Source organism: Anomaloglossus baeobatrachus, chromosome 12 (genome assembly GCF_048569485.1).
Source record: "Anomaloglossus baeobatrachus isolate aAnoBae1 chromosome 12, aAnoBae1.hap1, whole genome shotgun sequence".
Taxonomy (NCBI): domain Eukaryota; kingdom Metazoa; phylum Chordata; class Amphibia; order Anura; family Aromobatidae; genus Anomaloglossus; species Anomaloglossus baeobatrachus.
Genome location: NC_134364.1, coordinates 47,387,201 through 47,401,121, shown reverse-complemented (window position 1 = coordinate 47,401,121; position 13,921 = coordinate 47,387,201). Strand labels below are relative to the sequence as shown.

The window sequence follows — 13,921 nt, the reverse complement described above, 5'->3', positions numbered from 1 at the left end:
CAGGCAGCTACCTGCTCTAGAAACAACAAAGAGCCAGCACCAGTGTGCACTAAGGCATCAAATATTCCAAACTGCATTATAAAAAATTTTTTTGAGATTTTTGGCAAAAAATTGCAATTTCTTGAGCTGCTTCGCCACGTCACGGCAAATCTCATTTGAAGCAGTCCTACACTAAAATATTTTTATAAAATGTGCCATGCGGCCTCACATATAAATAGCAGAACTGCTCTCAGCAGCACTCACCTGGTCTATTGCAGTCCCGTACCCATGACTGAGTCATGGCTGTGGGCGGGACAGGTCCAAGCAAATGCTGCATGAAGTATATATATAGCCTGTGGACAAAGCCTGATGACCCAATGTGAACAGTCACCAAACGCCAAAATCTATACAGATGGAATACATCCCAAATTGGGGTGCATAGCAAGGTGGAGGTCAACCACCGACCAATTCAACAAAGAAACAACAAAGAGCCAGCACCAGTGTGCACTAAGGCATCAAATATTCCAAACTGCATTATAAAAATTTTTTTTGAGATTTTTGGCAAAAAATTGCAATTCCTTGAGCTGCTTCGCCACGTCACGGCAAATCTCATTTGAAGCAGTCCTACACTAAAATATTTTTATAAAATGTGCCATGCGGCCTCACATATAAATAGCAGAACTGCTCTCAGCAGCACTCACCTGGTCTATTGCAGTCCCGTACCCATGACTGAGTCATGGCTGTGGGCGGGACAGGTCCAAGCAAATGCTGCATGAAGTATATATATAGCCTGTGGACAAAGCCTGATGACCCAATGTGAACAGTCACCAAACGCCAAAATCTATACAGATGGAATACATCCCAAATTGGGGTGCATAGCAAGGTGGAGGTCAACCACCGACCAATTCAACAAAGAAACAACAAAGAGCCAGCACCAGTGTGCACTAAGGCATCAAATATTCCAAACTGCATTATAAAAATTTTTTTTGAGATTTTTGGCAAAAAATTGCAATTTCTTGAGCTGCTTCGCCACGTCACGGCAAATCTCATTTGAAGCAGTCCTACACTAAAATATTTTTATAAAATGTGCCATGCGGCCTCACATATAAATAGCAGAACTGCTCTCAGCAGCACTCACCTGGTCTATTGCAGTCCCGTACCCATGACTGAGTCATGGCTGTGGGCGGGACAGGTCCAAGCAAATGCTGCATGAAGTATATATATAGCCTGTGGACAAAGCCTGATGACCCAATGTGAACAGTCACCAAACGCCAAAATCTATACAGATGGAATACATCCCAAATTGGGGTGCATAGCAAGGTGGAGGTCAACCACCGACCAATTCAACAAAGAAACAACAAAGAGCCAGCACCAGTGTGCACTAAGGCATCAAATATTCCAAACTGCATTATAAAAATTTTTTTTGAGATTTTTGGCAAAAAATTGCAATTTCTTGAGCTGCTTCGCCACGTCACGGCAAATCTCATTTGAAGCAGTCCTACACTAAAATATTTTTATAAAATGTGCCATGCGGCCTCACATATAAATAGCAGAACTGCTCTCAGCAGCACTCACCTGGTCTATTGCAGTCCCGTACCCATGACTGAGTCATGGCTGTGGGCGGGACAGGTCCAAGCAAATGCTGCATGAAGTATATATATAGCCTGTGGACAAAGCCTGATGACCCAATGTGAACAGTCACCAAACGCCAAAATCTATACAGATGGAATACATCCCAAATTGGGGTGCATAGCAAGGTGGAGGTCAACCACCGACCAATTCAACAAAGAAACAACAAAGAGCCAGCACCAGTGTGCACTAAGGCATCAAATATTCCAAACTGCATTATAAAAAATTTTTTTGAGATTTTTGGCAAAAAATTGCAATTTCTTGAGCTGCTTCGCCACGTCACGGCAAATCTCATTTGAAGCAGTCCTACACTAAAATATTTTTATAAAATGTGCCATGCGGCCTCACATATAAATAGCAGAACTGCTCTCAGCAGCACTCACCTGGTCTATTGCAGTCCCGTACCCATGACTGAGTCATGGCTGTGGGCGGGACAGGTCCAAGCAAATGCTGCATGAAGTATATATATAGCCTGTGGACAAAGCCTGATGACCCAATGTGAACAGTCACCAAACGCCAAAATCTATACAGATGGAATACATCCCAAATTGGGGTGCATAGCAAGGTGGAGGTCAACCACCGACCAATTCAACAAAGAAACAACAAAGAGCCAGCACCAGTGTGCACTAAGGCATCAAATATTCCAAACTGCATTATAAAAATTTTTTTTGAGATTTTTGGCAAAAAATTGCAATTTCTTGAGCTGCTTCACCACGTCACGGCAAATCTCATTTGAAGCAGTCCTACACTAAAATATTTTTATAAAATGTGCCATGCGGCCTCACATATAAATAGCAGAACTGCTCTCAGCAGCACTCACCTGGTCTATTGCAGTCCCGTACCCATGACTGAGTCATGGCTGTGGGCGGGACAGGTCCAAGCAAATGCTGCATGAAGTATATATATAGCCTGTGGACAAAGCCTGATGACCCAATGTGAACAGTCACCAAACGCCAAAATCTATACAGATGGAATACATCCCAAATTGGGGTGCATAGCAAGGTGGAGGTCAACCACCGACCAATTCAACAAAGAAACAACAAAGAGCCAGCACCAGTGTGCACTAAGGCATCAAATATTCCAAACTGCATTATAAAAATTTTTTTTGAGATTTTTGGCAAAAAATTGCAATTTCTTGAGCTGCTTCGCCACGTCACGGCAAATCTCATTTGAAGCAGTCCTACACTAAAATATTTTTATAAAATGTGCCATGCGGCCTCACATATAAATAGCAGAACTGCTCTCAGCAGCACTCACCTGGTCTATTGCAGTCCCGTACCCATGACTGAGTCATGGCTGTGGGCGGGACAGGTCCAAGCAAATGCTGCATGAAGTATATATATAGCCTGTGGACAAAGCCTGATGACCCAATGTGAACAGTCACCAAACGCCAAAATCTATACAGATGGAATACATCCCAAATTGGGGTGCATAGCAAGGTGGAGGTCAACCACCGACCAATTCAACAAAGAAACAACAAAGAGCCAGCACCAGTGTGCACTAAGGCATCAAATATTCCAAACTGCATTATAAAAATTTTTTTTGAGATTTTTGGCAAAAAATTGCAATTTCTTGAGCTGCTTCGCCACGTCACGGCAAATCTCATTTGAAGCAGTCCTACACTAGAATATTTTTATAAAATGTGCCATGCGGCCTCACATATAAATAGCAGAACTGCTCTCAGCAGCACTCACCTGGTCTATTGCAGTCCCGTACCCATGACTGAGTCATGGCTGTGGGCGGGACAGGTCCAAGCAAATGCTGCATGAAGTATATATATAGCCTGTGGACAAAGCCTGATGAGCTACCTGCTCTAGTCTGCACACCTTCACAAAACACTATCAAGTGCATACCTATGCTTCGGCAGATGCCAGTCTAGGTAGGCGAGTCCTTCAGGCGGCGGTTGCCCACCTGTAGGAAGGGGTCGTTTTCGGCTCTCTTTTATTGAGGTATTCTTTTACCCACCCAGGGACTGCTTTTGGACGTCCCAATTGTCTGGGTCTCCCAATGGAGCGACAAAGAAGAAGGGAATTTTGTTTACTTACCGTAAATTCCTTTTCTTCTAGCTCCTATTGGGAGACCCAGCACCCGCCCCTGTTCCCTTCGGGCTGGTTGTTCTTTTGTGTACACATGTTGTTCATGTTGAATTGTTCTTTTGGTTATGGTTTCAGTTCTCCGAACATCCTTCGGATTGAATTTACCCCAGACCAATTTATAAGTTTCCTCCTTCCTGCTTTTGCACCAAAACTGAGGAGCCCGTGATGCACGGGAGGGTGTATAGGCAGAGGGGAGGGGTTACACTTTTCAGTATAATACTTTGTGTGGCCTCCGGAGGCAGAAGCTATACACCCAATTGTCTGGGTCTCCCAATAGGAGCTAGAAGAAATGGAATTTACGGTAAGTAAACAAAATTCCCTTCTTTGCACTAAACTGGCTAGGACTGGCTACCAAGGGGTGTATAAGCTCAGAGGGAGGAGCTACACTTTTAAGTGTAGTACTTTGTGTGGCCTCCGGAGGCAGAAGCTATACATCCAATTGTCTGGGTCTCCCAATAGGAGCTAGAAGAAATGGAATTTACGGTAAGTAAACAAAATTCCCTTCTTTGCACTAAACTGGCTAGGACTGGCTACCAAGGGGTGTATAAGCTCAGAGGGAGGAGCTACACTTTTAAGTGTAGTACTTTGTGTGTCCTCCGGAGGCAGAAGCTAAACACCCATGGTCTGGGTCTCCCAATACGGAACTATAAGAAAAAGAATTTACGGTAAGTAACAAAATTCTCTTTTTTTCCATCAGAATTGCTATTTGTATGCTTGTTTTTGGTATCTATATGAACCGCAGGGCTAATTCGATCAGCTGCACGGTGCTGCAGGTGAAACCCATGTTTTTGTCATGGGGACTGGTTCTCCTGGACTGACCCTCAGATTAGGGCGTCTCTCGCTATCCCTTATCTCAGGGTTACCTTTGATGTTGAGAACGTCTGAGCTGCCAGCCTGACCCTGCTCCTGTACGGCCCTGATTGAATACCCCCTCCTTACCAACAGTGATAGACAAACAGGGGAAACCAAAACTCTCTCACAGCATGGTCAAACCGAGTTATCAGACAACAAGGGATAAGGAGGAAAACTAAAGGAGGGAGGAAATAACCAGAAGACATGAGGAATGCCACAACACACCAAGCAACATGCAGTGAATCACCAGTTACTGGAACACAATAGCACATGGACCGGTTTAGAAAAAAGCTATAGTCTGCATGGGAAGACAAATTCCTCCATTTTAAAAAGGTGGGGAGTAACTGTGATGGCTTTCCCACAACATATAATCCAATGTTAACCAGCAGGCTAGCAGAAGCACCAGAAAAAGTACCGTATTTTTTGCTTTATAAGACGCACTTTTGTTCCCCCAAATTTCGGGGGAAAGTAGGGGGTGCGTCTTATAATCTGAATATATGGATTATATACTGCAGGGTCCAGGTGAGGTGGGGGCAGCTCTGGAGCGGTGCGGGAGGCTGGTAGAGACTGGTGAGCTGGTGAAGGCTGCAGAGGGAGATCTCCTGCTCCCGCTCATATAATATGCACTGCCGCTGTCCATCACCTTGGTGCTGAAACCGCACCGCTGTGACTGGCTGGGGGAGCAGCGCACATTATATCTGCCTGCGCCCCCCTTTGATGGCATATGCCTGCCTCCCTCCCCGTGTTAAATATGGCCCCCATGCTGCTGCTTATAGTAAAATAAACTCTTTACTTACCTTCTCCAGGATGTCTCCCGGTGTCTCCCTCCTGCCGCTGTGATCATGCATGCAGAGATGTCACTCTGCTGTGCCGATCACATGGCCGGCACCGAGAACCAGGAAGTACAGGAGCTCAGCATCACGGAGGGAGACACGAGGGAGGGCAGCACTGGAGAAGGTAAGGAAAAAGTTTATTTTACTATAAGCAGCAGCATGGGGGCCATATCAAACACAGGGTGATGTGTGCCATCCACAGGGGGCCATGGGCAGCACAGGGGCCGTATGCCAGCCACTGGGTGCCATGGGCAGCAATATGAAACGTGTGCCAGCCACAGGGGGCCATGGGCAGCAATAGGGACAGTGTGCCAGCCACAGGGGGCCGTGTGCCAGCCACAGGAGGCCATGGGCAGCAATAGGGGCTGTGTGCCAGCCACAGGAGGCCATGGGCAGCAATAGGGGCTGTGTGCCAGCCACAGGAGGCCATGGGCAGCAATAGGGGCTGTGTGCCAGCCACAGGAGGCTATAGGCAGCAATAGGGGACGTGTGCCAGCCACAGGAGGCCATGGGCAGCAATAGGGGCTGTGTGCCAGCCACAGGAGGCTATAGGAAGCAATAGGGGCTGTGTGCCAGCCACAGGGGGCCATGGGCAGCAATAGGGGCTGTGTGCCAGCCACAGGAGGCCATGGGCAGCAATAGGGGCTGTGTGCCAGCCACAGGAGGCTATAGGCAGCAATAGGGGCTGTGTGCCAGCCACAGGGGGCCATGGGCAGCAATAGGGGCTGTGTGCCAGCCACAGGGGGCCATGGGCAGCAATAGGGGACGTGTGCCAGCCACAGGGGGCCATGGGCAGCAATAGGGGACGTGTGCCAGCCACAGGGGGCCATGGACAGCAATAGGGGCTGTGTGCCAGCCACAGGGGGCCATGGGCAGCACAGGGGCCGTGTGCCAGCCACAGGGGGCCATGGGCAGCAATAGGGGCTGTGCGCCAGTCACGGGGCCATTAGCAGCAATATGGGCCGGCAGTCACAGGGTGCCATGGGCAGCACAGGGGCCGTGTGCCAGCCACAGGGGGCCATGGGCAGCAATAGGGGCTGTGTGCCAGTCACGGGGCCATTAGCAGCAATATGGGCCGGCAGCCACAGGGGGCCATGGGCAGCAATAGGGGCCGTGTGCCAGCCACAGGAGGCCATGGGCAGCAATAGGGGCCGTGTGCCAGCCACAGGGGGCCATGTGCCATCCACAGGGGGGGCTATATTCAATATAAGGGGGCCATATCCAGATTAAGGGGGCTAATTTTAGGATGGGGGGGCTATGAGGGACATATACCCTATATGATTTGTTCGACGGACACTGGCATTATAAGACGGACCCCATTTATTAAAAAAAAAATTCTCTTTTCCTTCACCAAATTTGGGGGTGTGTCTTATAATCAGGTGCGTCTTATAAAGCGAAAAATACGGTATATCCGCACAATATTGGTCAATTTTTCCACTGGTTCCAAAAGAATATTTTTGGAATGGGGAGTGCAAATCCTAAAGTGCGTTTGACTTGATGATATAATTTAATTTCCATTTGCATGTAATTCTATAGGTGAGTTGGATAACTTGAACGGAGCGGAGAAGATTGTATTTCTCCAAGACAAACTGCAAGAAATCAGGAAATACTACATGTCTTTGAAATCTGAAGTAGCCACAATAGACAGGCGGCGGAAGAGGTTAAAAAAGAAAGATCGGGAAGGTTTGTTTTGTTGCTTTATACGAAATGTATCGTTAACAAAAAAAGCTGATTTAAGTAATAGGTTAATTTGTTAAATGTATGTTTAAAAACGTTTGGTATTCTAATATATAAAGGTGTCTGTGTGTGTGTGTGTGTGTGTGTCCGCTAAAGGAATCCGCACTGTCGCATTTACAATCACAAAATTTTGCACAGACATCCATCTCATTTGACTCGGGGAACGTCATAGATATGTTTTCAGGTGAAATTTTAACCATGTGCTTTTAGTTATTTGCCAAACATAAACTTACTTACTGTTTGGATGTGTGAGATAATATATTGGCTGTTTTAGCAGTTTGGATATTTATCAGGTGGCCTAGCGCAACCAATCGTAGGTCTGCTTTATTTTGTAAAACGTCATTAATAGGAGCTCTGATTAGTTGCAGCGAAGGCCATTCTTAGACAGCTTCTGTGTCCGGTAATATGATTTTGGGAGAGGGCGACGGGGGAGAGGGCGACGGCGACTGGGGAGACTGAGATGGGGGAGGGGGAGACTGAGACGAGGGAGCGGGAGGGAGACTGAGACGGGGGAGAGGGAGCTGGAGGGAGACTGAGACGGGGGAGACGGCGCCGGGGAGAGGGAGATGGCGATGGGAGACGGGGGGGGTGAGCCGTAAAGGGGGAGGGAGACGGGGGGGGGGGAGCCGTAAAGGGGGAGGGAGACGGGGGGTGAGCCGTAAAGGGGGAGGGAGACGGGGGGGGGGGTGAGCCGTAAAGGGGCAGGGAGACGGGGGGGGGGTGAGCTGTAAAGGGGGAGAGAGAAAGACGGAGACACTTAGTTACCATTCCAGGCAACGTCGGGTACTACAGCTAGTGTTATATAAATATAAATTGTTGAGTGCCCTCAGGAAAATGTGGATGGCCCTCTATCAGTCTGTGAAAAACGATCAGCACTCAGATTGCATTTGTGTGCGGCTTGTGCTGTTTTTTTTTTTTTGTTTTTTTGTTTTGTTTTTTTATGGACCCATAGACTTATTGCCGATTTTTATCTGAAATTGAATCCACATCGGACATGTGATCAGCCCCATAGACTATCATAAGTACTAAGTGACGTATGAATGAGCCCTGAATATGCAAGTTTCCGTCTAGCTTGAGACTTATGATTGTTGCTGCTTTCATATAATATTTATTATATTTTGTTTATTCCTCCTTCTCCAACAGTGTCCAACACAGGAGCATCCATGTCATCTGCGTCTTCTGAGACTGGAATGAGCCCTTCATCGTCTTCTCCCCCACAGAACACACTTGCTCTAGAGTGCAGGTGATATGCGCACTCCCCTCCACCTCAGCAGTCTGCTGCCATGGACACTTATCCCCCCATTCCCCCTTAATCCAACAACACAAAAGCACTCAACCGGTTTGACATTGCCAAGTAATTTTGTTTTTGTTTTTTTTTTTTTTATTTTTATAAATTTCCTCTGCTGAATTACTTTTTTTTTTTTTCCTTAAATAATATTAGGAATAGGAGACGTGCCACAGTGGCTTCTTATTTTCATCAACCTGATGAAAATAAGACTTTTTATTTTTTCGAAAGTTGATGAATGTCTGAATAAAATTTCAAGGCGCTCCCAGTAAAAAAAATAAATTCTCCCCATCTGTGCCCAACACATAAAAAGGCAGTGCACACAAAAAACATCAGCAGCCTATTACAGATACAACCCCGGCAGCTGCACTTTATGACAAAGCTGCAATTTAGCTCCTGATATGTTTTGTTTTTTTTATTATTATTATTTTTTATTTTTTTTTCTTCCCAGGCTGTTTTCGGAAGCACTTGCAATGTTCAGAACTGCCAAAGCCCCGTGTATTCAGCAGAGTGCCCAGTTTTAAAGCTGTAAGCCAGACAAAATACATTGTGTAAGGGAATGTAGTGGACTGAAAACTACATGAAGAATATTGAAAACAAAATATATATATATATAGTCTTCCACTTTTTACAGGAATTTAGAGCACAGAATTATGCAACTATTTTAAATGTTTATTAATGTTTACAGTGGAATTGTGAATCCGTTTTCAGTGGACTATCTTATCCCTTGACAAAGATATTTTGTCTTTTTTTTTTTTCTTTTTCTATGTAATTTCAGAGTTTTTATTTTGTTACAAAAAAAAAAGACAAAAAGAAAATATATGACAACAGCGAAATTATTTAACAAGATTTCTAAAGCTGAATTTCTTTTTTTTTTTTTCTCTTTTGTGTAAAATAAGGTATTATCTTGCAACTTGTTAAATATATTTATTCAGACATTGGATGTTGTATTTTTATGTATTTTTTAAAATATTAATAAAAAAACAAACAAAAATAAACTAAGAGAAGGGTCTAGCTTAGTTCTCTCTTCCAACTGTAGCGCTTAGCCCGGTTTACACAGTGGAACTTTTTTTTTTTTTTTTTCTTTTCTTTTCTTCTTTTCCCATCAAGCCAAAACACCAAGCTATGTCTTTAAAATATTAATAAATAAATATGCCTCCATATGTATGTGTATAATATATATATACATATGTTCTATATATGTGTGTGTATGTATGTGTGTGTATATATATGATATTAATTTTTGGGGATCCAAGCCCAGTTTTGGCTATGCATTAAAAGGAAAAAAAAAAAAAAAAAAAGTACATTGTGTTAATACTGGCTTAAAGGAGATGTCCACTTCTTGTGAGTTCTTTGTTTTTTTTCTCTTAAATGAATGTAAGTTAGGCCTTATATAATTTTTACACTTAGGTTCTACTAAAAATTTAGCACAGCCCGTGTTGCATTATTTATTGCTTTCTAATAAATATATGTATATACACATATATATTGTGTGTGTGTGTGTGTGTGTGCATGTGTGTGTATATATAATATATATATATATATTGTATATATAATTAGTAAAAATATATGCTCTTTTGCTCTCGCGCGCCCTCTTTTTTTTGCTCTCGCGCGCCCTCTTTTTTTGCTCTCGCGCGCCCTCTTTTGTTTGCTCTCGCGCGCCCTCTTTTTTTGCTCTCGCGCGCCCTCTTTTTTTGCTCTCGCGCGCCCTCTTTTTTTGCTCTCGCGCGCCCTCTTTTGCTCTCGCGCGCGCGCTGTCTTGCTCTCGCGCGCGCGCTGTCTTGCTCTCTGGCGCGCGCGCTGTCTTGCTCTCTGGCGCGCGCGCTGTCTTGCTCTCTGGCGCGCGCGCTGTCTTGCTCTCTGGCGCGCGCGCTGTCTTGCTCTCTGGCGCGCGCGCTGTCTTGCTCTCTGGCGCGCGCGCTGTCTTGCTCTCTGGCGCGCGCTGTCTTGTGCGCTCTTTGATAGGGTGCATGTAGCTTTTTATTATATATATTTAAAGAGCCACAACACCCCTCATCAGATCGTTATAGCAGGCTGACTCCAGCAGAAAAAAAAAGATTAAATGTGTGTGTATGTGATAAATAAATATGTGTACATATATATATATATATAAATTATTATTTTTTTTATTAATCCTAAAACTCCTCTCCATTAATTTATGACCACACACCGCATCAAAGTTGCATGTTTTGAAAAACAAAGAACCTTTTTAAAGGCCAAACTGTGCTATATTTTTAATAGAACCCAACTGTATAAATTATTTTTAGCCCCAAATACATCCATTTAAGAAAAAATAATGAAACAACTGTACCTAAATGTCGATAATCCTCTTTGCATAATTTACTGCTTTTTGCTCTATGGCACTGAAAATAAATGTCTGCATTCACTATAATGGCAATTTTTTTTTTCCTCGCTCCTGCCTGTTTTCAGGTAGCCCTTCTTCTTTTTTTTTTTTTTTTATATTTAAGATCCTGCCAAACTAAGTTTTTTTTTTTTCCTCCTGTCCCACCATTGAAGATTTTCTCTCCAATAGTTGAAATTGCAGCATTACAGTAAAGAAGCGTACAGACGTGAGGACTGTGGGTCATTCCATAGGCTAGTACATTATGTAAATATTTCTTCCTGAAACCTGTATTTAAGAGTTTTTCTGCATATACATTATGTACAAAAGTGACTTTTTTATCAATTTTTTTATTCATGTTTGTACATTAAAAAAGGGTTTTTTTAACCCCCTTCTTCTGTGTTTAATATGTGTAGAATATTGTAGATTTCTCTAGAGCAATCTTTTTCAACCATCCAAGCATAACCCCCACTATTCATACAGTCTGAATATCAATGTATGTGTGACTTGGTAGATCAATTTTTTTTTTTTTTTTTATTTTTCATTTTTTATTTTTTTTTGCCCACCTCCGCTTTCAGGGGATCTGAGCCGAGGGAGGTTCAGACTATGGCTGGGTTATGCGGAGAGTTAGGAATGTTTTTTATCAGAAACACTAAAAATGGGTAATTGCTAAAAATAAAGAATTTATCGTAACTTTTTTTTTTTTTTTAATTATTATTATTTATTTATGTTGCTGCATTGTTAACTTATCTGATTCTTTCCAACACAGATAATTTTACCTTCTCAGTTGCCAGAGGGGGGTTATACAGAAAATACTCCTATAATATGCACTTTTTCTGTTTTTCTTAAGCAACACACAGTTGTGTATGTAAACAGCGCTCCATGAAGAGCATCAATAAAGGCCATGACTTAAAGGGGTTATCCGGCTTACTTTGCTTATTTTTATTTTTTTTTTTATTTCACTATTGGGCTACATTGGGGCATGTAGGCAGATGGCAACTATGGTACCTACCTGCCCTGCTGTCAGCTCCTCTCCCTCACGCCAGCGCGATCATGTGCGGGGATTTTGCTACTTCCTGTGATGTCACATTGACAGGGGCAGGAGGTTATGCCCCGGCTTTTCTTGACGGTCATCACAGCCGACGTCATGTTGTCGTCCTGCTGTGTTAGTGGGGCAGGTATAGTGCGTTGGGGCAGGTATAGTGCGTCGGAGTCCTTCCCCTCCCCCCCCCCCCCCCCCTCCACCCTTCCCTCGCACACTCCCACACATTCCATACTGCAGGGGTCTCAGAAGCAGGCCGCATGCGACCCTTTATGATCGCTGCCTGTGCTGGGGGCCCGCAGTCAGTGCTTTATTCAGATGACAGATTTCTGGGCGCTGCGCAGATGCATGCTCATCTGAAATAAAACAGCGGCCTCCTACATAGGCAGCATTCATCAAGGGGGCCACGGGCCTGTGGGCCGCGAGAAGCAGGAAACAGGACACTGAGGGAACGGAGGATGGGTGAGAAGATTTTTTTTTTTTTTTTGTGTGTCTGTGAAGAATGGCACAATAGGGGACAATTCTACAGGATGGAGCATTACTACAAAAAGAGGAGCCCAAGGGGACATTACTACAGATTGAGCAGAAGGATGGGCACATTACTATAGGATGAGGACAAGGATGGGCACATTACTAAGGGGGACAAGATGAACATAATGTAGTAATGTGCCCATCTGTGTGCCCTGTAATGCTTTGCAGCGCCGCAAATCATTCAAGTGAAGTAAAGTGGTGATGACAACAGAAGCTGCCCCGTGTACTGGCAGCGATCACCGAGGTGTCTGTGTCTGTAGTCCGCAAAAAGCAGGTAAGAGGACACCGCAGGAATGGAGGACAGGTGACAATAATTTTTCTCTGACACCTCATTGGGGGACACAGGACCATGGGTGTTATGCTGCTTATCCATAGGAGGACACTAAGTAGATGCAAAAATGTTAGATCCTTCCCTGAAGTATACACCCCCTGGCCCAGCCAGGCTACTTCAGTTTTAGCTTAGTGTCTATAGGAGGTACATCTCTGCAGACTACTGCAGCAAGAGTTTTTTGTTTTTAGAGGGCAACGGTTTCCTTCGAGGACCGATTTCCCAAAACCATCAACAGGCGGGAACGCGGAGTGTCGCCTCCCCGTACCCCCTCCTGCGACGCTGGAACCTGGGCTGTTACTCAGGACTCAGTGCACCTGCAGCTGCAGTACACTTATAGAGTTTTTCTTCAGCGCTCTATTGGGAGACCCAGACGATTGGGGTATAGCTACTGCCCTCTGGAGGCCACACAAAGCACTACATTAAAAGTGCAAGGCCCCTCCCCCTCTGGCTATACCCCCCCCGTGGTATCACGGGTTCTCCAGTTTTAGCTTTGTGTGCAAAGGAGGTCAGACATTCCATGCATAGCTCCACAGATTTTAGTCAGCAGTAGCTGCTGACTATTTCGGATGGAAGAAAAGAGGACACATATAGTGTCCCCAGCATGCTCCCTTCTCACCCCTGGATGGTGTTGTAAGGTTGAGGTACCTATTGCTGGTACAGGGCTGGAGCCTGACATGCTGTTTTCCTTCCACATCCCCTGGTAGGGCTCTGTGGAAGTGGGATCCTGCCGGCCTCTCAGCTCTGACGCCGGGCTCCATCCACAGACCCATTAGAACCTGATGGAGACGGAGCAGGAGTACGATCAGGGACAGGCCCTGCATCATACAGGTACTCTGTGTCCCCGGCAGGCACAGACACACTCCGGGCTGGCTGGGTGTTGTAGTGCGCCGGGGACCGCAACGTTGGAGTTAGTGTCCCTACAGATTACTGGGGGATTTTTTGTGTATGGGAACGCAGCGCCGACCCCCTCTGGACCGGGCGGCGCTGCTGTGACTTGTGGTGCGCCGGGGATCCGCCGTCCGCGCTTTTACGGCGGCGGCGGTTATAAATTGAGTCCCCGGCTTTTTGGGCCTAGGACGCCGGCAGCTCCGATTCGTTCCCGCCCCCACCCTGTCATTCAGGGTAGGGGAGAGACGCTGTTCGCTAGCAGCGACGAGGGCTGGAGCCTGATTTACATGCTCCAGCCCTCACACTAGGCACAGAGGGAAGCAGGCTTCCCGCTCTTAGCCAGGAACGCCCAGGGCCCGCCCCCCTTCTCTCTCAGG

General features: G+C 45.4%; 1 protein-coding gene across 5 annotated transcripts in view; it reads left to right on the top strand.

Moving 5' to 3' along the window:
* Positions 1-10,168, top strand: part of ARID4A (AT-rich interaction domain 4A) — a 244,604-nt gene extending 234,436 nt beyond the window's left edge. For 3 of the 5 annotated variants that reach the window (XM_075329592.1, XM_075329593.1, XM_075329591.1), the window contains exons 24-26: positions 6,926-7,072; positions 8,270-8,369; positions 8,863-10,168. In XM_075329592.1, coding sequence (XP_075185707.1) covers positions 6,926-7,072; positions 8,270-8,369; positions 8,863-8,935 — 320 coding nt within the window. In that variant the 3' untranslated portion in view covers positions 8,936-10,168. Of the gene's footprint in view, positions 1-6,925; positions 7,073-8,269 lie in introns of all 5 variants that reach the window. The other 2 variants (XM_075329595.1, XM_075329594.1) reach the window with 1 other exon arrangement.
* The last annotated feature ends 3,753 nt before the right edge of the window (positions 10,169-13,921 follow it).